We start from the raw sequence: 13,153 nt of genomic DNA, 5'->3' as shown, positions 1-13,153 counted from the left end.
TACTACTCACTCTGTATCGTTTTGGCCATCTCTCTCTTTTCCCGGATGAGCTGCTTACGCCTCTCCCGGCATTCTTTGTTAAGTCTTTTCTGCTTGGAATTTTCCTCATGGAGCTGGACAATTCGTTCTTGCAGTCGTCCCAAGGAGCGGTTGGAAAAGACTAAACTTCCAGAAAGATCACTCGGTAGTTCTCCAAATAGCACATACTCTATCTACAAAAGCATGACAAAACTGGTATCAAAATAGACAAAAACCAAAGTAAATATAAAGTCATAGAAAGGGGTCTGCTTCTTTTTCTGTCCCTTGTTAGGTCATGACCTTTGGTCTCCTAACTCTCACCACTGAAGAAGGTAAAAGCAAGAAGCTGCTTTCAAAAAGAAATCACATTACATCCCTCTGGGACAGCAAATCTTTCCAAAATGACCACGCTGGATATCTACTGCCTAAGGATGGAACAGACATTTCAGGGCTGGAATATTTGGCAAACTGCTACAGACAGTTAATCCAGTTTGGGTCTTTACCTGACAAAATGCATTACAAGGGGCCTTTGCTTACATTTTAATGTAAGTTGTAATTCAAGTGGGATACAGAGATGAACAAAGAAAAGGGGAAAAAGTATATTCCTTTTATCTTAACCTCCCTCATTAACAAGTAAAGAATAAGGGAAGATAATTCTCGCACCATTAGTCCGTATCTATTTAAAGAAGGTGTGAAAAGTGCCATGTGTCCAAGAGACAAGAAGATTTCAACCTCCAAGCCATTCCTTTAAGTCATAGGCACCTCATTGCTTCAGACTTGAAGTAATTCAACTTTCAAAGTCATAACAACCACCAGGAAATATACGTGTTTTGATATTATGTTTTTATCACAATCTCAGAAGGGGTAAGAAATGTTGGGGTGTCATTCTGCAGGTAGATGTCTCAGACAAGGACTGCCCTTTTCCCCACCAGTGTCCCATGAATCTTTCTCTGGAAAAGTCTGAGGGTGATGGCTCTTCTGCTTAAAGAGGGTGGGGCAACCTCCAGTCCCATCACCTGGTGGAGCTTCAAGGGGATCACAACCAGCAGTTCATTCAGCCGCTGCTGCTTCTCACGTTGATAAGCCTCCAGGGCCTCCTCTGCCGCATTCAGATTAGTTGCCACAATTTTTACCTGTAGAAAGCCCCAAGTGCGAGATGTTGACAAGATTTGGTGAATATATAACCAAGGTGATAAATGAAGCCATTTGGGGAGGAAGAAAAAATATGAGCTGGATCTGCCTTGTTGGGCTGGATTAAACAGATAATCCCAGACTGCCACCCAGAAGTATGTATTATTCTCTTTCTGCTAAGTCATGAGCTACACCACTTTTTTAATTGTCCCTATGACCCCAGAGTTGTAGAGATTTTGTGAATGAAAATGCAGAGGACGTGTTCCCATCTCCCTTTTATTTTCTGCTGGAAAATCATCTCTCAGCCAGTAGTGTCTCTGTAAGGATGGTTCAAATCTCATTTGGTCATAAGGATCTCAATAAATTAGTGAAGAAAGCCCTTTATGGTAATGAAATTACCAACTACAGTATTTCTAAAGTACATGCCTCATCTCCTAAAATACTTGAAAGTTTTCCAAATCATTTCCTTTCTGCAAGAGGAGAAGCAGCCTACCAAAAACATTTCTGAACATGAGACAAGTGATGCTGCTCTAGGAAAGAGTACCTAAGAGGGAAACGGAGTAGATATGGGAGAAAAAATCAATATAACAGTACCAGAAGTTTAGCTTAGTGGCCTCCCAAAGGAATGCATACCCCTCAGAATGTCAAAGTGATCTACTGGGGTCCAGAAAGAAAATGGAGTTTCCATATCTATTTATTTTTATCTTATTCTTTTTATTTTCTGTTTTTGCAAATGTTTCATAATACATTAAATATAATTAATACAATAGTTTATGGGTATAATTTCTAAATAAATATACATTTATTGTGGGAATATATGTTTCACAATTTTTTTTTTTTTACTTCCAGAAGTATGTAATCAAAAAAGTTTGCGGGCCAATGATTTAGAAAAAGTTCCAATCATCAAAGAGGCAATGGCCCTCAAAGACATCTGTAAAAGGATGCAACATGGGAAATGTCTCTCTTCTAACAATAAGTCCTAACTCATGCCATTGCTATGAAATGGCAGTATTATGGCTAGAAGGAGGTGTAGCATGTTGGGAGATGATAAACAGACCTGAAAAAGGCAGAAAAACATACTTTTTTGGACAATGTATCATGTTCCTTTTTGAGGTTATCGATCATTTTTTTTTCTTCAACTAAAGCCTCTTCAATGTCCAGCCTTTTCTCCCGAAGTTGAAGGGCCAGTTCAAAGAGACCCATATCACAATCTGAAAAGACAGACAAAACAAAAAAAGCAGCTCCATTCATTATAGAATATAGTTATAAGTGTGAACTTTGGGGTTTCAGAATTATTAATGTCCATCTACTCCAGTAAAGTTTCACTACACTTAGGGCTCCAGGTAGAAATTATTAATGGTATTAATAATCATGATAGAGACTTCCCTGCCAGTTCAGTGGCTAAGACTCTGAGCTCCCAATTCATGGGGCTTGGGTTCAATCCCTGGTCAGGGAACTAGATCCTGCGTGCCGAAACAAAGATCAAAGACCCCAGTGCTGCAACTGAGACCCAGCGTAGCTAATATTTTTTAAAAAATAATCATGATACTGGCTATGATGTTAGTACTGATGTTCTGAACAATGCTCTGAGCCAAGCTTTGTGCTGGGTGCTTTATATACCTTAGCTCATTCAAGCCCCACAGGCCCTGCAAGGTCAAAACTATTGTTTCCATTTTACAGGTGACAATCATTAAGTCTCAGAGACGTCACATAGCTGAAATGTGATAGAACAGGATTCAAGTACAGTATCTCTATACTATTTTTCACCCTACCACACTAACAGCCACATTTATCCACGGAGTCATGGATAAAGAATGTGGAAACATAATAGATCACCACAATGGAATCTAGTAATCTTAGTTCCAGCCCTAGTGCTACCACCAACCTAGCCACGAGATTTTGTTCAAGCAGCTTAATCCTGCATTACAATATTTTCTAGCTCTCTTTCACTCACAAATATGACTTTAGAATTATTTTCAAAATCAAAACATGATTTCAACTTTATTTGAAATTAAAATTTGATTTATAATTTATTGAAATATCTAGGAAAATAATTTCAGATCAAGAAGAAATAGTTTTTTCCTATGAATCATTCCTCTGTCGAGACTGTAAAAATATTGGTCTGGACTATAAGAATCTTAAGGCTTCCCTGATAGCTCAGTTGGTAAAGAATTTGCCTGCAATGCAGGAGATCCCGGTTCAATTCCTTGGTCGGGAAGATCCCCAGAGAAGGGATAGTTTACCTACTCCAGTATTCTTGGTCTTCCTTTGTGGCTCAGCTGATAAAGAATCCACCTGCAATGCAGGAGACCTGGGTTTGATCCCAGGGTTAAGAAGATCCCCTGGAGAAGGGAAAGGCTACCCACTCCAGTATTCAGGCCTGTAGAACTCCATGGACTGTATAGTCCATGGGGGTGCAAAGAGTTGGACATGACTGAGTGACTTTCACTCACATAAGAATCTTAAGACTGTAAGAATATTTCAGACTGGTTTCACCAGTGAAAACAGTGAATATAAATCGCCAAGAATCTCCAGGAGACATAAAAATTTCCCTTAAAAAACAGGTTTGAAATAAGAAAATTTAATGGTTTGGCAAAAAGGGAGAGTTTTATAAAAATACACATGTGTATTTTTACATACACACATGTACATACACATACATAAATTTTCTGTTTCTTGGTAAAATGAAACTTTCTGCATAATTTATGACTGAATCAACTATAGATTGTCTGCAGATTATTTAATTTGGTACTCATAAATAGCAGCCTCAAGAAATAGGAAGTAAATTGTCTAGAGAGTGCCCAAAGTATTCATTAGACTATACTTCATGTTTATTATACATGATATAATAGGATATATATATCCTTTCCTTAAATATTATGAGACAATTGAGAAACCAAAAATGAGGATCTTTTTGGTATTATCATCCATAGTCAAACATCACAAAGAATGCACAGTTTTATCCAACTTACTTGTTGGGCAGATAGAATCATCAAAAACCTCATCTTCAGATCCAGACCCCTCCTCATCACTCTCCAAGCTGGATTCTTCTTCACTTGATTCTTCACTTTCCTCCTCTTCATCTAAGGAGAGAGAAAAACACTGTTAATATGCAGAGAAGTTCCTGTGTTAAGATAAATCCCAGATTTTAAAAATAAATCATTTTCAATGAGTTAGTTACTAGGAAAACAAGGGGTAAATAAGGAAATTACTCAATATTTTTAGAAGAATTTAAGATAGTTAAGGACACAGGGACTGAAAACTCAAATGCCTGCAGAAGGTTATGCAATTAATTTCAGTGCATCGAGTCAGAGAGGGGTGAGACCAAGTTGCCAAGCTGCTTGTACTATGACCTGCCTAATGCACCCTTGGTTATACAGCATAGTGCCCTGAAAAGAGAGGATTTTCATAACTTCTCTGAACTAAGTAACACTAGTTATAATCTTAACTTAACCTACTTTTGTGAATATTCATGTCTTACTGTGGAAGTATTCATATTAAATGTTTGATTTCGAGATTCTGCACCAAACCCTATTGGGATTGCTAGTTGACAAAGACTCTCCTTTAACCAAACTTGAGTCAGGCTCCTCTGAGTCCTCTGTCTGGTCCTTGACCCATGCTCTGTCCTTGGCCCACTTAGTCGAGTTTTAGCAAGAGTCCTGTTGAGTCAATTTAGTAAAATTCACTACCCTTAATATCTGGTTAAATTCCTTTTTCCTTAGCCTTAATATCGTATCACTCTGGCTTGCCTTCAACAAAAATCCTGTTATGTCAGTTTAGCAAAGAATTACCTTACCTCTCAATAATTTTCCATCAACTAACCCCAATCTTACTCCTTGGCTATAAGTCTCCATTTGCCTTGTATTCAGAGTTGAGCTGATCTCTCTCTTACTATAAAATCCCATGATAGTGGTCCCCTGAACAAAGTCTGCCTTATTGTTCTTTAACAAGTGTCATGAATGATTATTTCTTTAACAATATCATATCATGTTTAACATGTTATATAAAATATAAATTTTTTGAATACTAAAATATATCTGTTCCCAAGAATTTTAGATAAGGATTGTATGCCTCTTCCACTCAACTCTACTCCATTTTCTTTTAAAACACTTTGAGTCCATGTATGAACAATTAACAGTTTCTATTTTATGGAACATCAAAATATATAAAGTTAAGAAGTGGACCTCATACTCACTAGAAAACTTCTTAAATTAAGATGTCTCTTAAAATTACTATTAGTGATCTGTACCACCTTATGAAATAAATCAACAATGTTTATAAATAGGCTTTAAAATTCTTACACAGACGTCTGCTTTTAGGAAGATGAAGTAGATCTACTTCCCCTATTCTTCCCACTAAATACAGCTAAAACCCCTGGACATTAAATATAAAATGAACACAAGATAACTCTGAGAAGTGGAAAGGAGGAGGCAGATCTACTATGCACTTCGAATCCTGAGGGACAACACTGCAGTGATTTCCTTGGATTTTCTTTTTGCCATATATATCTCTGAGGTGAAGAAGACTAAGTCAGTCTAACCTGAAACACCAACAGGTAGAGACACAGAAAGGCCCAACCAGAACTTGCTCTCTCTAGCCAAATGACCAGGACAGAGGCAGATTAGCTACACAGAAAACTTGAAGAAAGACCACACAAAAATACTGTGATCCACCAGCCCAGGTTGGATGCATGAGACAAGTGCTCGGGGCTGGTGCACTGGGAAGACCCAGAAGGATCGCAGTGGGGAGAGGGTGGTGGGAGCGGGGATCGGGATGGGGAATACATGTAAATCTATGGCTGATTCATGTCAATGTATGGCAAAAACCACTACAATATTGTAATTAGCCTCCAATTAATAAAAATAAATGGAAAAAAAAATACTGTGATCCCACTCACACCCATGTTGGCAAAGGCCTAATGGAGCCTAGACAAGCCAAAACAATTCACACAAAACAGTACAATGTACATTATTTGCAAGTGCTCACAGAATATACCCTTGCCAAGCTGTAATGAGGACCCCACCATTCCAGGTAGGATAGTGTCAGAAAAGATCAAGTAAGGAGTCAAGATATTTATTCTTTCTGAGGGTGACCAATCCCCTTACCCACCAACCACCAAGATGTCTGTGGCAATCACAGTCTGGACCTGCATTCTCAGATGGCAGTAATAAGGTTCTCTTCATCCTTCCTGCAGAGGTGGTGTCAGAAGAGACCTGGTGGGGAGTCAGGACTTCTACCATTGCCCAGAGGTGCCAAGGCCTTCCCCACCATGTTGTCAGTAGAGACTCTGTAAGGAGCTAGACCTCCCATCTGCACACGGAAGTAACAAGGAGATCTCCCTTCACTTCGGTGACAATAAAATGTGAGTACCTCCACGTGGCAATAAGGAGGAGGCACCCATTCCTTCCTCTGACAGAACAGTGTTAGAGAAACCCAAGTAAACCAGAAGATTTAAATAAGATACAGAGTCTAATACATAATATGAAAGTTTCTAGGTTTTAGCTGAAAGTCATACCAAGAACCAGAAAAATCTCTAACTGAATGAAAAAAGACAATCAATAAATGTTAACACCAAGATGACAGAAACAGAATTATCTGACAAAGTATTTTAAACAAGAAGGATACAAATGCTTCAGTGAGCAATTATGAACACACTTGAAGCAATGAAAAAACAGAATGCCTCAAAGATATAAAGTCTCAGGCTTTTTATTTATTTACATAAGGAAAAAGTAAATGGAAATTTTAGAAGTGAAAAATACATTGATAAAAACTAAGGGATGGGGTCAACAGTAGAATAGAAGGGAAGAAAAATAAATCCATGAACTTGAAGGTAGAAAAATAGGAATTAGTCAATCTGAACCATAAAAGGAAAACAAACTGAAACGAACAAAACCCAAACACCAGAGCCTCAGGGGCCAATGGGATCATAATGAAAAGTTTAACAGTCATGCCATCAGAGTGCCATGAAGGAGTCAGGAAAGAACAGGTCTTTAAACGGACTTGAAGAAATAATGACTGAAAACTTCCCAAATTGGGCAAAGTACATAAACCTACAGATTAAAGAACTTGAATGTATTCCAAAGAGGAAAATTCCAAAATTGACACTAAATCACATAACAGTCAAACTTCTGAAAACTAAAGAATACTGAAGGCAAAGAAAGAAAAGTGATACTTCACCTACAGAGGATAGCAATTTGAATATCAGAGGGTTTCACCAGAAACCATGGTGACCAGAAGGAAGTGGCACAGTATTTTTCAAATGTTAAAAGAAATAATCAATCTAGAATACTACATCCAATGAAAATGTCTTTCAGAAAAAGAGGGGAAATCAAGACATACTTAGATTATGGGGAAAAATTTTTAAACTGCCACCAGTATACCCTCCCTAAAAGAATGGATAAAGGAAATTCTTTAAACAGAGGGAATTTTTTCTTTTTAAAAAATGAAATATTGAACAAAAATATGGATAAAGCCTATATGGTTAGGCTTTCCTCCAAGTGTTTAAATTGTGTTTGATAATTGAAGCAAAAATTATAACATTGTCTGATATGGTTCCAGATGTATGCAGAGGAAATATTTAAGACAATCAAATGATAAATAAGGAAGAAATTGGGATATAAAGGTAGGTAAGGATTCTATACTTGACTTAAATTGGTAAAATGATGACACTGGTGGACTGGGATAAATTTTATATATATATATATAATATAGACAGCAACCACTAAAAAAGTTATACAAAGAGATACATTCAAAAGTGCTCAGTTCAGTTCAGTCGCTCAGTTGTGTCTGACTCTTTGCGACCCCATGGACTGCAGCACAACAGGCCTCCCTGTCCATCACCAACTCCCGGAGTTTACTCAAGCTCATGTCCATTGAGTCGGTGATGCCATCCAACCATCTCATCCTCTGTCATCCCCTTCTCCTCCCACCTTCAATATTTCCCAGCATCAGGGTCTTTTCAAAAGAGTCAGTTCTTCGCATCAAGTGGCCAAAGTATTGGAGTTTCAGCTTCAACATCAGTCATTCCAATGAATATTCAGGACTGATTTCCTTTAGGATGCACTGGTTGGATCTCCTTGGTGTCCAAGGGACTCTCAAGAGTCTTCTCCAACACCACAGTTCAAACGCATCAATTCTTTGGCACTCAGCTTTCTTTATAAGTCCAACTCTCATGTCTATACATGACTACTGTAAAAAGTGCTAGAGAAAATTAAAATGGAATCCTAAAAAATGTTCGACTGACCCACAGGAAGATAGGAAAAAGAAAAAAGACAAAACAGATAAAAAATAAAATAGCGGACTTAAACCCTAATAGATCAAATATAAGTGATGCAATACACCAATTAAAAGACAGAGTGGATGAAAAACATTATTCAGCCATATGCTACCAGAAATTCACTTCTAATGCAACTATATAGTCAAGCTGAAATTAAAAGGAGGGAAAAATATATCATACAACTATTAATAAAACCAAAGCAGGAATGACTATAATAATATAGGATAAAATGGACTTCAGAGCAAGGAAAATTACCTAACACAGAGAAAGACATTAAATAATGATAAATATGCCAATCTACCAAGAAAACATAGAAATCTTAACAGTAAGTGCATAAAACAACAGAAATATGGGAAGTAAAAACTGATAAAAATGAGAGGAGAAATAGATAAATCCGTGAATGAATTTGGAGACCTCCACACCCCAACTCAACAGTTGATGCAACAACCATACAGAAAATCAACCATCAATCAACAGAATCTAACTGACAGTAATAGAACATGTCTATACAGTACAACATATAATACATTCTTTGCAAATGCTCACAGAACATACACCAAGATAGATATGTCAGACCGTAAAACAAATCTCAAAAACTAAAAAAGAATTGAAATCACACAAAATGTGTTCTCTGACCACAATCGAATCAACTAGAAATCAATAACAGAAAGATAACAGGAAAATCTCAAAACACTTGGACCTAAACAACACACTTCTATATAATCCATGGAATCCAAAAGTAACAATGTAAATTTTAAAACTACACTGTCCAGAATGTAAATGAAAATGAACTTCAAGTTTTGTAGAATACAACTAAAGCAGTGCTGAGAGAGAAATTTATAGTACTAAATTAGAAAAGAGAATAAATTCTCAAGTCAGTGATTTAAGCTCACACCTGAAAACCTAAAAAACAGGAGTACAAAGTAAACCCAAAGCAAGCAGAAGGAAGGTAATAGTAAAGATAAGAACAGAAAGCAATAAAATTGACAGCAGAAAACAGAGAAAATCACTTATACAAAGAGCTGACTTGTTCTCAAAAAAATCAGTTGAATTGACAAACCTCTAGTAAAACTGAAAAAAAGAAAGGAATATAAGAAACAAGGTACCAATATCGAGAATGCAACAAACATTATTACTAAAGACCCTGCAGGTATTAAAAGGATAGCAAGGAAATACAATGAGCATCTCTATGCACATAAATTTGGCAACTTAAATGAAACAGACCAATTCCACAAAAAATACAAATTACCACAACCCACCCAATATAAAGGAGATAATGTGAATAGTTCTGTAACTATTAAGAACTTTGAAATTCTAATTTTAAAACTACCTTGAAGAAATCTCTTGGCCCAAATAGTTTCACTGGAGAACTCTACCAGACATTTAAAGAATTGCCATAAATTCTATACAGTATCTTCCAGAAAAATCAGAAAGGGGAGTTGTTTAGTCACTAAGTCATGCCAAACCCTTTGTGACCCGATGGACTATAGCCTGCCAGGCTCCTCTGTCTATGGAATTCTCCAGTTAAGAATACTGGAGTGGGTTGCCATTTCCTTCACCAAAAAAAGGGGAGAAGACTTCCCAATTCATATTTTGAAGCTAGTATTCTCCTGATACTCAAAACCAAATATAGTATAAAGACAGTACAGTGATCCTCATGAATACAGGCATAAAAGTTTTTAAATTTATATTTTATTGAAGGATAATTGCTTTATAGATTTTGCTGTTTTCTGTCAAACCTCCACATGAATCAGCAATAGGTATACATATATCCCCTCCCTTTTGAAACTCCCTCCCATTTCCCTCCCCATCCCACCCCTCTAGGTTGATACAGAGCCGCTGTTTGAGTTTCCTGAGTCATACAGCAAATTCCCGTTGGCTATCTATTTTACATACGGTAATGTAAATTTCCATGTTACTCTTTCCATATATCTCACCCTCTCCTCCCCTCTCCCCATGTCCACAAGTCTGTTTCTCCACTGTTTCCCTGTAAATAAATTCTTCAGTACCATTTTTCTAGATTCCATATATGTGTATTAGAATATGTATCTTTCTCTTTCTGACTCACTTCACTCTGTATAATAGGTTCTAGGTTCATCCACCTCATCAGAAGGGACTCAAATGTGTTCCTTTTAAAGGCTGAGTAATATTCCATTAAGTATATGTACCATGACTTCTTTATCCATTCATCTGTCGATGGACATCTAGGTTGCTTCCATGTTCTAGCTATTGTAAATAGTGCTGCAATGAGCAGTGGGATATATGTGCCTTTTTCAATTTTGGTTTCCTTAGAGTATATGCCTAGGAGTGGGATTGCTGGGTCATATGGTGGTTTTATTCCTAGTTTTTAAGGAATCTCCATACTGACTTCCATAGTGGCTGTATCAATTTACATTCCCAACAGCTCAAGAGTGGTCCCTTTTCTCCACACCCTCTCCAGCATTTACCATTTGTAGACTTTTTGATGATGGCCATTCTGACTGATGTGAGGTGATATCTCATTGTAGTTTTGATTTGCATTTCCCTAATAATGAGCAATGTTGAGCATCTTTTCATGTGTTTGTTAGTGATCTGTATGTCTTCTTTGGAGAAATGTCTGTTTAGGTATTTTTCCCACCTTTTGATTGGGTTGTTTGCTTTTCTGGCATTGAGTTATATGAGCTGCTTGTATATTTTGGAAATTAATTCTTTGTCAGTTGTTTCATTTACTATTATTTTCTCCCATTCTGAGGGTTGTCTTTTCACCCTGATTATAGTTTCCTTTGATGTGCAAAAGCTTTTAAGTTTAATCAGGTCCCACTTGTTTACTTTTGTTTTTATTTCCACTACTCTAGGAGGTGGGTCACAGAGGATCTTGCTTTGATTTATGTCACCGAGTGTTCTGCCTATGCTTTCCTCTAAGAGTTTTATAGTTTCTGGTCTTACATTTAGGTCTTTAATCCATTTTGAGTTTATCTTTGTACATGGTGTTAGGAAGTGTTCTAATTTCATTGTTTTACATGTAGCTGTCCAGTTTTCCCAGCACCATTTATTGAAGAGGCTGTCTTTGCCCCATTGTATATTCTTTTCTCCTTTGTCAAAAATAAGGTGTGCAAGCATTTATTTCTGGGCTTTCTACCTTGTTCCATTGTCTATATTTCTGTTTTTTTGCCAGTACCATACTGTCTTGATGACTGTAGCTTTGTAGTATAATCTGAAGCCAGGAAGGTTGATTACTCCAGCTCCATTTTTCTTTCTCAAGACTGCTTTGGCTATTCAGGGTCTTTTGTTTTTCTGTATGAATTGTGAAATTTTTTGTTCCAGTTCTGTGAAAAATGCCATTGGTAATTTGATAGGGATCACATTGAATCTGTAGATTGCATTTGGTAGTATAGTCATGTTCAAAATATTGATTCTTCCTACCCAGGAACATGGAATATCTCTCCATCTGTTTATGTCATCTTTGATTTCTTTCATTGGTGTCTTATAACTTTCTGTGTACAGTTCTTTTGTCTCCTTAGGTAAGTTTATTCCTAGATATTTAATTCTTTTTGTTGCAATGATGAATGGGATTGATTCCTTAATTTCTCTTTCAGATTTTTCATTGTTAGTATATAGAAATGCAAGTGATTTCTGTGTATTGATTTTGTACCCTGCAACTTTGCTAAATTCACTGATTAGCTATAGTAATTTTCTGATACTATCTTTAGGGTTTTCTATGTATAGTACTATGTCATCTGCAACCAGTGTGCACTTTACTTCTTTTCCAACCCGGGTTCCTTTTATTTCTTTTTCTTCTCTGACTGCTGTAGCTAGAGTTTCCAGAACTATGTTGAATAATAGTGGTGAGAGTGGACACCCTTGTCTTGTTCCTGACCTTAGGGGGAACGGTTTCAGTTTTTCACCATTGAGAATAATGTTTGCTGTAGGCTTATCATATATGGCCTTTATCATGTTGAGGTAAAGAACACTGGTTCCTTCTATGACCATTTTTTGAAGAGTTTTAATCACAAATTGGTGCTGAATTTTGTCAAAGGTTTTCTCTGCATCTGTTGAGGTTACCATATGGGTTCCATCTTTCAATTTGTTAATATGGGGTATCATATTGATTTTCATATACTGAAGAGTCCTTGCATTCCTGGAATAAACCCAACTTGATCATGGTGTATGAGCTTCCTGATGTGCTGCTGAATTCTCTTTGCTAAAATTTTGTTGAGGATGTTTTCATCTATGTTCATCAGTGATATTGGCCTGTGGTTTTCTTTTTTTGTCTTGTCTTTGTCTGGTTTTGGTATCAGGGTGATGGTGGCCTTGTAGAATGAGTTTGGAAGTGTTCCTTCCTCTGCAATTTTTTGAAAGAGTTTTAGAAGGATAGGCATTAGCTCTTCTATAAATGTTTGATGGAATTTCCCTGTGAAGTTATCTGGTCCTGGGCTTTTGTTTTGGGGGAGATTTTTGATCACAGCTTCAGTTTTAGTGCTTGCAATTGGGTTGTTCATAATTTCTATTTCTTCCTGGTTCAGTCTTAGAAGACTGAAGTTTTCTAAGAATCTGTCCATTTCTTCCAGGTTACCCATTTTATTGCCATACAGTTGTTCATAATAGTCTCTCATAATCCTTTATATTTCTGCATTGTCTGTTGTAACCTCTCCTTTTTCGTTTCTAATTTTATTGACTTGATTCTTCTCTTTTTTTCTTGATGAGTCTGAGTAAAGGCTTGTCCATTTTGTTGATCTTCTCAAAGAACCA

General features: G+C 36.9%; 1 protein-coding gene across 1 annotated transcript in view; it reads right to left on the bottom strand.

Annotated features, from left to right (window-relative positions):
- CFAP44 (cilia and flagella associated protein 44) overlaps positions 1 to 13,153 on the bottom strand; it is a 142,156-nt gene that overhangs the window by 17,766 nt on the left and 111,237 nt on the right. The window contains exons 29-32 of the mRNA XM_043874030.1: positions 4,122 to 4,232; positions 2,230 to 2,360; positions 1,035 to 1,151; positions 11 to 212 (exon numbers count right to left, since the gene is read on the bottom strand). Coding sequence (XP_043729965.1) covers positions 11 to 212; positions 1,035 to 1,151; positions 2,230 to 2,360; positions 4,122 to 4,232 — 561 coding nt within the window. The remainder of the gene's footprint in view (positions 1 to 10; positions 213 to 1,034; positions 1,152 to 2,229; positions 2,361 to 4,121; positions 4,233 to 13,153) is intronic.

This window comes from Cervus elaphus, chromosome 19 (assembly GCF_910594005.1).
Source record: "Cervus elaphus chromosome 19, mCerEla1.1, whole genome shotgun sequence".
Taxonomy (NCBI): domain Eukaryota; kingdom Metazoa; phylum Chordata; class Mammalia; order Artiodactyla; family Cervidae; genus Cervus; species Cervus elaphus.
This window is presented reverse-complemented; position numbering and strand designations above follow the sequence as displayed.